The 16,027-nt window shown below is 52.0% G+C and overlaps 1 protein-coding gene across 1 annotated transcript; it reads right to left on the reverse strand.

Moving 5' to 3' along the window:
* Positions 1-70: 70 nt before the first annotated feature.
* IDH2 (isocitrate dehydrogenase (NADP(+)) 2) lies at positions 71-14,555 on the reverse strand. The gene is made up of 11 exons (XM_010986757.2): positions 14,333-14,555; positions 6,082-6,173; positions 4,997-5,162; positions 4,398-4,558; positions 4,171-4,314; positions 3,210-3,346; positions 2,879-3,030; positions 1,314-1,426; positions 1,066-1,163; positions 882-974; positions 71-445 (listed from the first exon to the last, which is right to left on the reverse strand). Exons 1-11 carry the CDS (start codon positions 14,445-14,447, stop codon positions 358-360), a joined length of 1,359 nt encoding a protein of 452 aa, XP_010985059.1. The 5' UTR covers positions 14,448-14,555; the 3' UTR covers positions 71-357.
* Positions 14,556-16,027: the final 1,472 nt, after the last annotated feature.

Genomic DNA, 16,027 nt, shown 5'->3' on the forward strand with positions numbered 1-16,027 from the left:
CAGCCCTGTGAGGGCCTCTGCCTCAAGCCCCAGCTGCCTCCTTCCCCTCAGGGACAAACACAGCAGACCGTTTTGTGAAGAGCTTTTTAGTAGCTAAATACGGCACCATGTGTTCCGAGGGCAATATAAATTACAGTATGCAAAACATACCACTGGCTGAGGTAAAACACACCGTTTCTGCCTCACGTCACCATGAGGGGAAACACAGACACTTTTAAAAACATCTTGCTTATAAAAAATGTCCCCTAGAAAGGCCTCCTAAGAGGGGCTGTGAGGCTCACCCTCTGCCGCCTGGCGTCGCGGGGACCTGCTCGGCTCCGGCCCGGCCACCAGCGGCCTGCAGCGCTCCCGCCCCGGCTACTGCTGGCCCAGAGCTTTGTCCAGGTTGTTCTTGATGGTGTCCAGGAAGTCCGAGGTGTTCAGGAAGTGCTCATTCAGCTTCACACTGCCGAGAGAGCGCCTGCGCGTGAGGGCGGCTCCAGCCGGGCCTCCTGGGCAGTGGTGGGGAGGCCTACAGGCCAGAGGCCACCTACAGCCAACTGTCAAAGGGCCACAGCCAACTCAGCAGGACCCCAGTAAGGCCTGTCTTGTTTTTCCTAGGTGAATGGGCAACTAGATACAAGTTCTCCAGGGAGAAGCTGGGAGGTGGCTGCAGCGGGGGATGGAAAAGGTTCTGAGCAGTTAGCCTCAGGGATAGGGGCCCACTCTCTGGGCCTGGTGTGGGGAGGCTGGCCCAAGCCATCTCTCAAGGCTGTGGACTGTCCTACCCCAGGCAGCTGAGCTGACTCAGGAGGAGGCCTCTAAGAGGGGCCCTGGGCTTCTTTCCACCCAAACCCGAGGTCCTGGAAGGCCAGCCCTGCCCTCTACCCCAGGCCACCCACTTGCTGAGGCCGTGGATGCAGCCTGCCAGGTCCTTGGTCATGGCTCCACTCTCCACTGTCTCGACACACACCTTCTCCAGGGTCTGGGCAAACCTGCAGGGTACAGGGCAGTGAGACCCCAGCTGTGTGGAGGCAGGGCCCAGAACCTACCCTGGGCCAGCTCAGGCCCCTCCTCTGTACTCACCTCATGAGATCTTGGTTTCCGTCCAACTTTCCCCGGTGCTCTAGGCCACGTGTCCAGGCAAAGATGCTGGCAATGGGGTTGGTGCTGGTAGGCCGGCCCTGGGGCAAGGTGTCGCAGAGGGATCAGGAACCAAACAGCCAACAAGGGGGCCACCTGGACACAGCTGCCCACCTCTAGACTGACAGGGCCAGGCCCGTCCTCCCAGCCCTCAGGGCCAGTGAACTTGGGGCCACAGTCCTCGCACTCACCTTCTGGTGCTCCCGATAGTGGCGAGTGACAGTCCCATGAGCAGCCTCAGCCTCAATGGTCTTCCCATCCGGGCAGACCAGCACGGACGTCATCAGGCCAAGGGAACCAAAGCCTGGAGAGTAGGAAGACCCTCCTCTCAGGGCCAGCGCCTCTCCTCACACAGCTGCCCTCCTGCTGTTGTAGCTGCTTCCCAGCTTATGTCTCCACCCACCCCCAACTGTAACTAGGAAGACAGGGACTATTTCAGGCTTGTTCCCCTTGTCCTGGGTCTCCAGGGCCCAGCACAGAGCAGGGGGGGACTCAGAGGTGGCTCTCATCAGCCATTAGCATACATCTGCGACCCCTACCTCTAGGTACCCCAGAGTCCACGGCCCTCCCGGGCCCGAGACCCCCTAGAGTTCTGCCCACCCACCCTGGCTGGTGACTGGGAGACTCATTCCAGCAGAAAAAATAAAGCCTGCTGCCAACTATTTCACAGCAATCACTTTATCTGCTCTTTTAAGCTACATTAAAGTTTTGTGATTTATGTCCAAATTTTCCCAAACCCAGATGTCAGCCTTTCATGTTGTCAAGGTCTCCTGGTCTTCAAAAGCACCCCAGGGCACCAAAATAAGAATTGTAAAGGTCCAAGAAAGAAGAAGTGGGCAACTTCTAGAGGAAAATTATTTGTCTAAGAATTTTTGCTGTTAGGGCAGAGGAAGGGGGAGCCCTTCTCATTTTTACTGAGAACTTCACACTCAGCAATTACTTATATACTTAAAGGTACCTTTCATGCTTTCTCTTGTCTGCTAGGGCTTTTCATCCTTCCATCCTAGACAGGAATTGTTCTAGTGAGAGGATCACACCAAACTTTTCCAAATAAAGTCAAAGGTTTTTATAAAGTACTGGGACCTTCTGCCTTTTCATCGCAACCCAGCACGGCTTCACTTTTCCCCTCATCAGGGGCTCGACCCCGCCCACCTCTCAGAGCCTGGCTTCTCTTCCACTCTCTGTGCCTTACCTGCTGCCACTCCCACCATCTTTCCCACCCTCGTTCCCAGCACAATTGGGCTATTTCTTTCAGTTCTTCCCTAACAGCTTCATGCAGGCTTTCTGCTGCAACCCAACTTGACTTTCAGGACACCCTAGGGCCTGGGAGTTTGCCATCTTCCTTAAGTATTCTCCTACATCCAAAAGGTTCCCTGTGCAAAACAAATTCTCTGTGATTTAAAGAACACCCGCTTGTGTTTGATTTCCTTTTTCTACTGGCGTCAATCACTTGGCCCCTTCATGGACAGGAACCAATTCAGGGCTCACACCTAGCCCTTTGGAACCTGAATTCCTGTGTCCTCCTTTCTCTGCAGCCTTAGTAATACCCCAGTCCAAACCTAACTTACGGTCCTTCCTCACTCAGACACCAGGGAGCTCCTGGCCCCTGCTGTCCACAGGAGACCCTGCAATGAGCACGCAAGATCCCATCCTGCTCCTCCACTAGAGAAGTTTTCTCCTCAAAAGATCTGAAAATTCCCTCCTCTAGGGAAAACGAACAGTCCACCCATGCAGGGGGCACATGTGGCTAGCATACCCTGGGCCAGGATGTCTGACTGCACGTCTCCGTCATAGTTCTTGCAGGCCCACACAAAGCCACCTGAAGACTTGAGGACCTGAGCCACCATGTCATCAATGAGCCGGTGCTCGTACCAGATCTTGTTCTTGTCGAATTCGGTCTTATAGTGCCTGGGAGCAAAAGGGTCTGCTGTGGGGAGAGCGCAGAAAGCTGACAGGTTGGGGAATCCCTCCCTGAGCCTCTGAGCTGAGACATGCACTGGGACAGCCACCTCCCCGAGTGGATACAGGCTGAGGGGACAAGGAGGAAGGATGCAGTCCAGGGAGATAGTAGAGGGAGAGGCAGTTACTTCTCAAAGATCTCCTGGAAGATGTCCTTGAAGCGCCCGTCGTAGGCTTTCAGAATGGTGTTCTTGGTGCTCATGTACAGCGGCCACTTCTTCCGGATGGCATATTGGAAGCAGCTGTGCGCAAAACCCGAGATGGACTGCAGGGAGAGAGAGGTCCCTGGCATGGTCCCCCAGGGCAGGCACGGGCACCAGGAATAACAACCCTTCCCTCCACACAGCCCTCACAGGCAGTTGGGGTTAACCCAGCCTCCCTGGAGTGAGCATCTGATGCTCCTGCTGGCCCAGCACCCACTCCCAGCTTCTGGGAGGAAGCAGCCCCCCAGCTTTGCTTTGGAAAGCTACCACCCTCCCCAGTTCTTAGACCATGTGGCTGGGGTGGGGCTAATACCCGCAGTCCCCCTGCCTGTCTCTGGAGTTGACAGTGTGGCCCTGGCTTATCCAATCAGAGCCCTTCCTCCCCTCGGACTCCATGATTGGCTCAGAGATGGCCATGTGACCTAAGCCTGTACTTTTGCTAGAACCATGAGCAAGAAGACTCTTTTCTGATAGGATAGTCAAGCTGGCAAGGGATAAGCCTGGAGCTACTTGTGGCCATTTCTTCTTGGCCTGAGAATGAGGCCAACCACAGAGGAAAGGAAAGCCAAGCGAGGGGTGTAGGGAGGGGAGGAAGTGCTTACCCACTTTGCTTTAAGCCAAGAGTCTTGACAACCAATATGCCCCAAAAGGTGCACCCGAGAATGAGGGCAGGAACCTGAGCAGGAGCGTCTGGCTGAGCAGGAGAGGGGCAGCCCCTCCACACCAGGCCCCCCGCAGGTCCCTCTGAACACATCTGAGATGCGTTTGCTCACAGGCCTCAGACATTGTGCAGGCCACCAATGCAGGAACAGTCAGAACCACCAACCCGACGTGGCGGGAGACAGAGACAGGCGTGGGGGAGGGAGCCAGGCAGCCGCGTGCTCACCTCGTCCGTGTTATACATGCCCATGCCCACGCCGCCAGCAGGGAAGTTGTACACCTCCCACTCCCTAGCGCCGCTGCCGTCCTTCGGGGTGAAGACCACCTTGAACGTGCCGGCCCGGTCAGCCACGAAGTCTGTGGCCTTGTACTACAGAGACGAGAGGATGGCTCAGGCCAGGGGCTCTGGCGGGGGCCCCAGGCCCCGGGAGCCCAACTTCTTCCGGGGCCAACCTGGTCGCCGTGGGCGTGCCTGCCAATGGTGATGGGCTTGGTCCAGCCAGGCACGAGGCGTGGGATGTTTTTACAGATGATGGGCTCCCGGAAGACAGTCCCCCCAAGGATGTTCCGGATGGTTCCATTGGGACTCTTCCACATCTTCTTCAGCTTGAACTCTATGAGGACAAGCATGAAGTGGCCCCCCTGCAGCCCTCATCTTCCAACCAGAACTTGAAACTTCCACAAGAACACAGTCAGATGGGGGTCTTAAAACTCATGTTGCAAAACAGTCCAGGAGGCAGAGGGGCAGACGGTTTAAAGAAGCTACCCTCACTGTGACAGCATCAGCATCCGCTTTCTCCTCCTTCCTGTGACTGATGACACCCACACTGGCCAGAGCCACACAGTGCAGCAGAAGCACCACTAGCATAGGAGCCAGGGACACAGACTCGGGTCCCAGCTTTGCCTGAGGCCAGCCCCTCAACCACCCCTCCCTCTACAGCCTCCTCCACAGCAACCGCCAAAGCTCCGCTGTTCACCAGGCATTTGCAGCAAGACCAGGGTCATATCACAGCCGCTACCATCCCAGCCACCCATTCCCTATGCCCTCACACCTTCCACACGGGCCTCATCGGGGGTGATGGTGGCACACTTGACAGCCACACTGTACTTCTGGGTGGCCAACGCTGAGTCGATGGTGACCTGATCATTGGTCTGGTCCCGGTTTGGAAGCCCCAGGTCAAAATACTTGAGCTGGACGTCCACGTGGGGCAGGATGAGCTAGAGACAGATGGCCAGGGCAAGGCATCAGCCCAGATGACTCTGACCCAGGGGCACGTGGGGGCCATGGCAGGGGACACCCCATCAGGGCGGGGATGGGGAAAGCCAGCAGAGGACTGGCCAAAGCTGGTGGGAGGCTGGGGCTCTGGAAAGTAGCCAGCAGACCAGGCAGCAGCCCCTTGGAGGGCTCATCCCCTAGCATGGACCACATGCCCCCCGAGATGGCCCATCAACTCAGCTGAACCCCAACTCCCAGTGCATCCAGAGTTCTCTATACAGTGGGTTCCCTCTTCTTCCTCATTCAGAAGGGGCAATTCTCAACCTTCTTCTTGTGGGAAGACATACAATGCAGGGGTCACCACACGGTGACCACCATGCACTCTCCCCAGCAGAGCTAAACCACAGAGACTTTGGAGAAGCCAAGTAGCCACCCTGGGAACCATCTGCCATGGTGGCTCAAACATATCACTGTCCCTACAACACACATCACAGCCACGACTCACAGTGACATCCCTGAGCCGCTAAGGGAAGGTTAATTTCGTGCACAGCTGCAGGCTGTCACTGTCCTGCATGCTGGCCTGGTTCTCCTTTCACCCCCTCAAGGAAGCACTTCGGAATGGAGGAAATCAAGAAGATATGATACAGGATCAGCTCACATCTTTTAAAACATGCAGGCATCGGCACCAGCACGAGTGAGACACAGCCTTCTGAGAACAGCCCCCGCCTGACGTCACAAGAGCCAGAGTGGTCTGGATATGACAGAAGGGTGGATGGAAGGAGAGAAACAGGAATGCTCCTGCCCACCAGAGTGACGGGTGAAACCTGGGGACCTGAAGCAGGGCCCAGGAGATCTGTGCTGGGACTGAACACGGAGCCTGGCCAGCCACGGGGAAGGCCGCCCACTTCGGGAAGAAACTACCTTCTCCTTGATGAACTGCCAGATGATACGGGTCATCTCATCGCCATCCATCTCCACCACTGGCTTCGCCACCTTGATCCTCTTGTCAGCATCTAGAACCAGGCATACAGTACATCACACCTCTGGGGAGGGTGGTGGGGGAGCCCCTCTCCTCTCCGGCCAGACCCACCCTTCACCATGGAGGAGTGGTCAGCTGCAGTCCAGCTGCCCAGAATTTACTCCTCCTTTTGCAAGAGCAGCTCCAGGACTGCTCAGGGCACCTGGATCTCCACTCAGTATGGCCAGCTAGGACTAGCCAGAAAGTTGCCAGCCTGGCCAATCAGATCCTCTCCCCTAGAATCTGACGGCAGAGGAGATCAACACAGAGAATGAGAGCCAGCTGCGGCCACCTTGTCAAGCAGCAAGCTGGGGAGATACCCAGTTCCTTAGGGCAGCCTGGAACCCCCACTTGTCCAATCCCTGCAATTCTGTGAGCTCCCCATGTCCTTCCAACAACTTTTTTCTCCAAGTTAGCCAGTCACCAACTCTTGTCGGTTGCTTGCAACCTGACAGGCGACTAAATTGAAGTGAGGCGGGAAACTGTATGGAGCGCCTCCCACGTGCCTGGTGGTGTACCACACCCTTCACATGATTGCATTTAATCCTCCAAACCACTTCTCCCCACTTTAAATGTGAGGAAACTGAGGCTCGGGGAGATCATCAGCTTACTGCCAAAGCTCACACAGCCTGAAAACAGCAGATCCAGGAAGATCTACACCTTCCTCAATGGGCACTTGGGAATGGAATGGGAACCATCCCGGCTCAGGTCAGCCAGTCCTGCCAGAGATGCACCCAAGGACTGGAGGGGTGGCTGATCCAGACCCAGGGAGATGGTGGAGGAGGAAATAGGAGCCAGTAGAGGCTCTTCAAGGAAAGTCTGACTCATGAGACGAACCAACAGTCTGGGAAGTGAATTCCAAAGAAAACGCAAGAAAATGGCCCATTCAGTTAATCAGTGCAGGCTGCCATGGGCGAAGCTTGTCGAAACTTACCCTGAAGCAAATGGTCACCCAAGCACCAGCATGTTCCTCCGTACACAGCCCGAGAAGCAGCAGCGACCGCAGAGCACAGCAACAAGATGTATGTAAATCCTACAACCCGGCCGCAGTCACCAGGAAGTCTCACCCACCACTGAACCCCAGATGAGAGCAGATCTGCTGAGAGCGGTGCCCCGCCCCCAGAGAGGCCCTCCTTAGCTCTCACTCGGGGCCCACTTTTATGTTACACACAATCCTTACAGATATGGTTATAGGTCTTCCGTCTCACCGAAGATGCAACACAGCAAATCAGAAGAGGGGACAAGGATGTTCACTTGAAAACTCCAAGTGACATCAGCTAATTTGAGAGCAAGGGATAGATGCTTATGAATAGCAGGCCTAGAAGATGAAGCAGCAAGGCTACTCAGGCTCATTGGTAACAAAAGCAACCACAGCCCAACAGACCCCAAAGACATCACTGTCCTCCGAACACACCTGAGCCATGACTCATGATGACATCCCTGACCCGCTAAGAAAAAGGTGAACTATGTGCAGCAAAATGATTCACTTCCCAAAGACGTGCAAACAGATTTTTTTCTCTTTTTTTTAATCTATAAAGCAAGAAAAATGAGACCCAGGGAGTCGGGCTTGTGTCAGCATCAGGACAGATCCCAGGGCCCTGGCTCAAGTGCAGCCTCTGGCTGCCCTTGTGGGCCAGATGTAGAGAAGCAGAAAGCAGAGACTCAAAACATTTCATTCCCCAGAGAACAAGGTGGACAAGGCTGGCACTGTTCCAGGACTCCTCTCAAGATAGAATGGGGACTTTGGACCCAAGCACTGAATTCCTTCAGCTCTTCTGGTCTAAAGCTTGAGTAGAAGGGCTTTAGGACCTGCAGAAAGTCCACTGGGCTGTTGCAGAGCTAGCTTAGCTTTTAGAAGCATCTTCTATAAGTTAATGACAGCTACTTAATTTTTTTTTAAATTGTACTAAACCTATTGTTTTCAAGATCCCTAAGGAGAGATTCATTTGGGGGGCCAGTCCTAATTTCAGCCTCAGCCTGGGCTCGACTCAAGCTTTGGGCTTTAGGCTTTAGGCACAGCAGCCTGTGGCTGTGAACATCACACCTCCTCCAGGGGGAAGCTCAATGTCAAGATCACAACACGCAGCCCTCCCAGCTGGGCGTGCAGGTGTCCAACCCTCAGAGACCAGAGGGCCCACTTACATACAACCAGGTGCTAAGCACCCCTTCCTGAAACACCTAAACACAACAGTGCCTGTCCTCAAAGAGTGAGTATGGAAGGGAACACCTACAGGCAATGGAGAGAGCAAGCAGCACAGTTATCAAAATCAGAAGTGCAGCTTCCCTCAAAGCGACTTCCCAGAGGAGCTGGGGGACAGGACGGCGATGTGAGCCACAGCAGCAAAGGTTCGCTGTGTTTGGCCCAGGTAGTGGGATTTTTTTAATGTTAATTGGTGACCAAGGTTTAAAAATGAGGTGATTTCAACAATGAAAAAAACAAATAACCCAATTGATAAATGGGCAAAGGACTTGAATAGATTATTTCTCCAAAAATGGCCAAAAAGCACATGAAAAGATGCTCAACATCACTAATTATTAGGGAAATGCAAGTCAAAACCACAATCAAAACCTCACACCCATTGGGATGGCTACTATAAAAAAAACCGAAAGTAACAGATGTTGGCGAGGATATAAAGAAACTGGAACACTTGTGCACTGATGGTGAGAATTCTTTCTTTATGTAAATGGTGCAGCCACTATGGAAAACAGTATGACGGTTCCTCAAAAAATTAAAAAATAGTATTGCCATATAACCTAATAATCCCTCTTCTTGATATATATCCAGAAGAATTAGAAGCAGGGTCTCAAACTACATTCAATATCTTGTAGTAACTTATGGTTAAAAAGAATATGAAAATGAATATATGTATGTTCCTATATGACTAAAGTATTGTGCTGCACACCAGAAATTGACACAACATTGTAAACTGTATGTCAATAAAAATATATTAAAAAAAAAAAGCAGGGTCTCAAAGAGGTATTTGTATACCCATGTTCATAGCAGCATTATTCACAATAGCCAAGAGGTGGAAGCAACCCAAGTGTCCATCAACAGATGAATGGATAAACAAAATGTGATATGAAGCTTCAAGAGGAAAACGGGACTCTTTGTAAACGAATCCAGGAAGTTTAAGAAAAACTTTCCTCCAAAAAGCGACTCGATGTTCATGATTTCAAGTTTTTCCAAGGCTGTGCTCCCCACCACTTAAACATGAATGTACTTGCTTTGAAACTGAAAAAGAAAGTGCTTCCCAGTTTCTGTGATGGAGCTGAACCTAGTTCAATAGCTTTTGCTGCTTGTCCTTTTGTTTCAAATTCCACAAGGGCAAATTCCCTTTGGATCACTAATAGACTTACAATGTGGTATACTTAGATTAGATAAACAGCATCACCACATTTCCCAAAAACTCTTTCAATCCAGCTGTGATTAATACTTCTGGGAAGCAATATAATAAATTAGAAACAATATTAAATATGTAAGGATTTAATAGGTATAATGCCTAAGCGTTTCACAATTCCTATACTTCACTCAGAAGGTCAATTAATTTTAACTGGAATATTTTTTTAATGTGGTATATGCACATAATGGAGTATTATTCAGCCTTAAAAAGGAAGGAAATGCTGACACATGTTACAACATGGAAGAAACTTGAGGACATCATGCTAAGTGAAATAAGCCAGTCACAAAAGGACAAACACTATATGACTTTACTTCCATGAGGTACCTAGAGCAGCCAAAATTATAGAAACAGAAAGTAGAACGGTGGTTGCCTGGGGCTAGGGGGAGGGAGGAAAGGGTAGTTGTTTAATGGGGACAGAGTTTCAGTTTTGCTAGATGAAAAAGCTGTGGAGGTTGCTGAACAACAATGTGAATAAATAAATAAATAAATAAAAATAAATAAATCAATAAATAACCGAGTTACCTCATCACCCCTCAAAAAACAATATGAATGTACTTTTTTTTTTAACTGTAGCTATTTAACTTGGTAGCCTTGTAGCTTTTTTGCTGTTGTTGTTGTTAGGGAAGAGGTAATTAAGTTTATTTATTTACTTATTTTATGGAGATACTGGGGATTGAACCCAGGACGTCAGGTGTGCTAAGCACACTCTACCACTGAGCTATACGCTCCCCACCGTGAATGTACTTAACACCGCTGAACTGCATGCCTACAAATGGTTAAGGTGGAAATTTTTGTTACGCATTTTTTACCACAATAAAAAAATAAAGAAAATTAAATTTAAAAAATTTTCAGTTTAAACCAGTGAGGTGAGGGGGACAGAAGATTTTACTTAAAAATCCAGCCCTTGAGGAATGAGTCGCTTCAACCACACTGAGCAGGCGCTCACTCACTTGTGGCTGAGGACAGCCTCTCCCCCGATTCCAGGCCTGCCACGTGCCCCCCACCCCAGAGCACCCAAAGGCATCGGAGTTTGAGACCTTGTCTGTTGTTCAGCCAATATGGGGAAGGCACCCCTATTGTCTGCCCCTCCCTGGAAGACAAGTGGTGACAGGAGACCTGAAATCCAAGGAACAGCAGCTGGGCCTGCTTGAAGGCCTCCAAGGGACAACCACCATGAACTCTTCAGATGACATGCTGCACAAACGCTGTCCTCTTGGCCAGAGTGTGGGATGGAATTACACCAGTCACAAGAGGTCCATTAGGCCAATTCCTAGCACCGAACACCAAGTAAGGATTTCAAAACCCACCCCCAGTTTCAGGATCTACTTGCTGCTCAAGTAAATAGATCTAGCCTCCAGGCTAGATGTCCCTCCCAGGAAGGCCGACCTCAAGAGCTAACTGCTTTCCCCACATTCCTACCTAGGCCACTCTCGCTCTGCTCTCGGCAGACAGAGAGGCTGCTCAGCCAGCGTGGCCCAGTGGAATGTGGAGGGAAGCCCTGGGAGCTCAAGGAGGCAGGGAGGCAATTCTGGAAGAGACTAGTATTTTCTTTGGTGACATCCTTCACTCCTCCCTTTCTCTCATACGCACATCCAAACCATCAAAAAATTCTATTGGCTCTTCTTTTAAAAATGTATCCAGAATCTAACCACTCCAGTACCGTCACCCAGGTCCAAGCCACCAACCTCTCTTGCCAGATCCTGACTATGGCCTCCTACCAGCTCCCTTAAGCCAGACTGCTCCTGTTAAAATGTAAATCAGGTCATGACACTCTTCTTAAAACCCTGCAAAGCCTCCCTTTTCACTCCAAGTAAAGGCCAAAATTCTCAAAAATGGCCTATCAGCCCCCCGTGACCCCCACTACCCAACGTCATCTCCCCTCACTCACCACCGTGCTCTCTGAGCCAGCCTCATTCATGCACACCTTTCCTTTCTGTTTCTCCCTGTCTCCTCCACTCCCTCAGTACTTCATTCAGTGGGCTCTTTTCTGATTGCCCTACCCAGACTTTCAGCCACATCTGCCTTGCTTATTTCTCCTTCTAAGCTCTTGTTACCGTATATCACACTAGCAAACTTCTATCTTGTTTACTGTCTGTCCTCAAATTAGAATTTAAACTCCATGAGGGCAGAAATCTTTGCCTCTTATTTCCAGCTCTGTCCCCAGAGTGTCCCTGGCACAGTGCCTGGCACATAGTAGAAGTACAATAACTGTTAAGTCCATTAATGAATGTCAAGTGACGGTCATTTCAGCTGCCCTGCCCTAACCTCCTCTTTGGCTAAACAGCACTCTCTCCCCTCCCTGAGCCGGGGATGCATTACCACACAGAGGCCGGTATGCTTTCACCATCAAAGTGCACCAGACCGTCACAAATGCACAAGGGTAGCATCTCTGCCGGGCACTGGGCTCCCAGCCCTGGAGAAGCTCACAACTTATGGTGAGCTTATTTGCAATCTGCTGGCATTGTAAACATGGGTTTACAGAAGTGTAAACTCCAGGGCAGGCCACAGAGGCTGGCTTCTAGTAATCAGAGAGCAGTTTCCAGCACCTCATCCTGGGATCAGCGAAAGAGGCCTCAACCTCACATAGAAAACTTGGGGGCAGGCCTCAGGCTTTTCCGAGACTTTTCTTCAAAACCTACTGGGCCCAGGAGGGAGCTCAGTGGTAGAGTGCCTGCTTAGCATGCATGAGGTCCTGGGTTCAATCCCCAGTACCTCCATTAAAATAAATAAACCTAAAATTAAACCTAATTTACCTTCCCCCATAAAAACAACCGTGCTGGGCCCAAACAAGACCTCCCAAAACAGCTCTGATGAGGCTGCTGTGGTCTTATCCCATGTGGTTGAAACAAGGCTCAGTGGAGAGCACATATGAACTCTATTGATGGGTCTGCAAAACTTTGAACAATCATTAAATAATCTGCCATGGAATCTAAGAGTGCAGGCAAGTCACCAAGATCTGAAAAGATAGGGACAGGGTGAGAAAATTAAGAAGTTGCCAGGCTAGGAGCTGAGCAAAGGAAGGCTAGATAAGTAATTCCTCCTCTGAGCAGTTGGTAAGAGCCCACCCTCACTTCCCCAAACTCACTTATCAGAACCACCACCAGCAGTCGCTGAAGGCTTATGAGTTGCAAAACTAGAAACAAATACGTGTGGGAATCATCCGGCACCAAAAACACAAGAATATTTTTAACCAAAGCATATTCTTTCCTTGTCATTAAGGGGAATGCCAAGTATTCTGTCTCCAGCAGTGTTGCAAGTAATAAACTAGCAGAGGTCACAACTGCATAGTCGCATGTCCAACTCAAACACCAGGCATGCTTCTCATTAATAACCAACCCCACTCGCAGGCTTCTGGAAAGACCTGCAACTGACTGCTCTTTTTTTGTGCCAAAATCCAGGCCCCAAAAGGGGCTTTGTATTCTTGTTTGGGGCGGGGTGGTTTCTTTTTTTACCATCAATGCAGGAAAAAAGGGAAAATAGGAGAATATATTAACTTCCACCATATTTTGCTGAAGGTGGTTCCATATGGGAAACTTTGCTTGGGGCCTGAGGGCAGTTGGAACCTTGGAGTTGTAGGGCTGACCCCTTAGAGACAAATCTTTTAAGTACAGAAGCAGAAATGCCCCTTTCTCCTTGAAAGAGGAGGGAGGTGCTGGGGCTCAAGCTCCCCTCCCCATCCCAGCTCTGGTCAGCTGCTCCCACACTAGGTTAAAGATTACCTACTCTAGCAGAAAGACTAGGCTGCCTGGGCTCCACCCCCTCTTCCTCACTCCAAGGGGCTGCTGGCCAGGTCAGGATTGGGGTTTCCATGGCAACAGGCATTAGACAGGGCCAAGGGACCCACATTGTTCCCTGCCTTTTGTAGCTGGGGATGGAGAGCCACGGGGCAGGCCAATGCCCACATGCCAAACAGTGCAATGAAAGTTTAGGCTAAGTCCTGCTTATTATGACCTGCTTATTAAGACAATTGTTTTCTCTCCTAAGCAAGAGGCTCAGGGTACCACAGAAGCTGTTAAGAACAATTTGGGAAAGTGACATTCTGGCGCAGCTGCCAGGTTTCCCAGCCGGGTGAGCGGGGCAGAGCCAAAGAGCAGCGCAGGAGCCGGCTACCGTGAAGAGGCAGGTCAAGCCAAGGAGAGGCCCCACGATGGAGCTTCAAGTACGTCGACAAGGAGAAGGGGGGCGTCCAAACAAAAGGAGAAAATTAAAAGGACGCTCCTCCAGCTGTCGCGTAAAAGGCTCCAAAAATAGCTGACGAGGGCCTGACAGCGAGAACGGATTACTGCGCGCCTGGCTGAGAAGGAAGGGGAAGTGGATGCCTCCTCCCTCCCCTCCTTTGTCTGAGCAGGGACCGCGCCGCGACCCTCCCTCTAGTCGGGGGAGCAGGCCGTGAGCTCCAGCCCCAACTTAGTTGCTTTGTCTCCCTCCTGGGGCGCAGGGCGGACAGGATACCCTCCCAACTCCGGACAACCCCCAGTACTCCCTGCAGGAATATCTAGGGGCGCGGGGCAGCAGGGCCGGCATCGCCTGGGCCACCAGTTGCCACCTTCCTTCAAGTCGCCATCCCTGAGCTTGGCACAGCCTGGAAGGTGGGACAGGGGAGCACTTCCCCGTCCGCCGGCTCTTGTGTGCCCCACCCCGCCGACCCCGACCCGCGAACGTCCCGGGTAGAGCTCGCTGATCCCCGCCCGGAAGGCCGCCACGTCGCGGTGCGGGGCGCGCACCCCGCCCGGACCCTCCTCGTGGCACTCACAGTGGCGCCGCGGCTGCTCTTGCAAGTTGGGGGCTGTCAGGGCTGCCGGTGCCCAGGCCGGCCCGGAGCCGGAGGCTCTGCAGAGCGAGCGTACGACCCGCAGGTAACCAGCCATCCCGAACGGTCGGGCAGGCAAGCGAACCAACTGGGTCAAAGAAGATCCGAGCGCCGGCCGCTGTTCCCGGCTGCCTGGCGGCTGGCTGCGGAGGCTTGCCAGGAGCGGGCCGCGCGGGTAAGGCTGGGGCGGGGCTGCCCGGGCCCGCCTCCCCATTGGGCCTCACCGGGAGGAGGCGGGGCAGGCCCCGGACTCCGCCTCCAGCCCTGCACCAGCCCGGAGCCCGCCCCTGCGCCCAGCCCGCGCTTTCCCGGGCGTTGCCGAAGCCCAGCTCCACTGAAGCGAGAGGCGGGTGAGACCCACCCGGACCCGGGAGTCGGGGCGGGAGGATTAGGGGAGCTGTTAGCGGGGCAAACCCCTCTTTCCAGGATGCCCTATTTAAACTAGGGTGTCAATTGCTGACATCGGCTTAAAACCAAAAAGGCTAATCTGAGCAAACTCCTGCATCCTTTGCGTTGGTTGGACTGACACGCCAAGGTGCATTAACCAATGAGCGCTCTGCGTTCTTGAACTAAGACCGTGGGCACCTCGGGTCTCTTCAAATTCGTTCTCAGATCCTCCTATCCCCTCCACGAGTTGCATAGACTGACTCAAGTTAACAGTTGAAACCTCTATGCTTCTCACCAGAAGGTCAAGCTGCTAGTCCTCGAAGTTATTCAGCATAGCCAGAGTCTGTTTCCTCCTGTACGAAATGGGAACTGTAACAGTAACAGGGCTGCCAGGAGGCGGGTGGAATAACATACGTTAAAGGCCTGGGGCGCACCCTGTGCTCAACGACAATCACCAATGCTTATCAAACAGTACTCAGGCAGCCGGGGCTGAATAAACTCAGCATCTACCCAGGCAAACAGTTCCAGTTTTGCCTGCTTTCATACAAAAGGCAATACTGATTGGTTCTACCATAAACAACCGAAGTCTCCCTCTCTCTGTCTTCATCCACAGTCTTGAAATGAGGCACCAAATGGACTGGGTTTTATTTTAAAAAATCTGACCCCAGCCCCCCACTTTCCTACCCACACCAGCTCACTCAAATACTAGCCTCCTCTTTCTCCCCTGTGTTCCCAGCTCTCCCCTTCATTGCCTCAGAGTCAACATTGCCAGATGGAGCCCCGCCAGGAAAGTGACCTTGAATTACTGACTTCAAAACTTCCTTCTCCCTATCTCAGCCAGGCAGAGCTACTGCTTTGGCCCAGAGATCCCGTAGACTGGGCCCAAGGGGAGGCTATTAGGGGCCCCCCGAAGTCTGAAGCCTCAATCAAAGGCCTGACCTTGAGCCAGCATGTCCTAGAATGACAAATTATCCCTTTCATTCTGTTCCCAGTTCTCTCGCTCAGAACACAAGCAGAGACCATGGAAGTCTCTGATATTTGGCTTTTATGCCATCTGGTATTATCAGGTACCAGGGCCTCATTGTCTATGACTGTGAACTGAGAATGGATTCCTGAGGATCCTTTTGGCCCAAGCAATCAGATTCCATTACCTTAGTCAACTGCCTACACTGCCACTTCTGAAATGGTCATAAAGAAATTGCTGTCCACCCCCAGGGGCTCATCTGTTTCTTTATATGGTGGACCAGGGTG

The sequence above is a fragment of the Camelus dromedarius genome, chromosome 29, assembly GCF_036321535.1.
Source record: "Camelus dromedarius isolate mCamDro1 chromosome 29, mCamDro1.pat, whole genome shotgun sequence".
Taxonomy (NCBI): Eukaryota; Metazoa; Chordata; class Mammalia; order Artiodactyla; family Camelidae; genus Camelus; species Camelus dromedarius.

Bases quoted from the DNA above. Each gene is read 5' to 3' on its own strand.
- IDH2 (XM_010986757.2), bottom strand. From the start codon at position 14,447: ATGGCTGGTTACCTGCGGGTCGTACGCTCGCTCTGCAGAGCCTCCGGC. The intron at 3,347-4,170 runs GTGAGCACGCGG...CTCTCCCTGCAG, and splicing joins GCATGTATAACACGGACGAG to TCCATCTCGGGTTTTGCGCA. The intron at 975-1,065 runs GTGAGTACAGAG...TGTACCCTGCAG, and splicing joins GGAAACCAAGATCTCATGAG to GTTTGCCCAGACCCTGGAGA.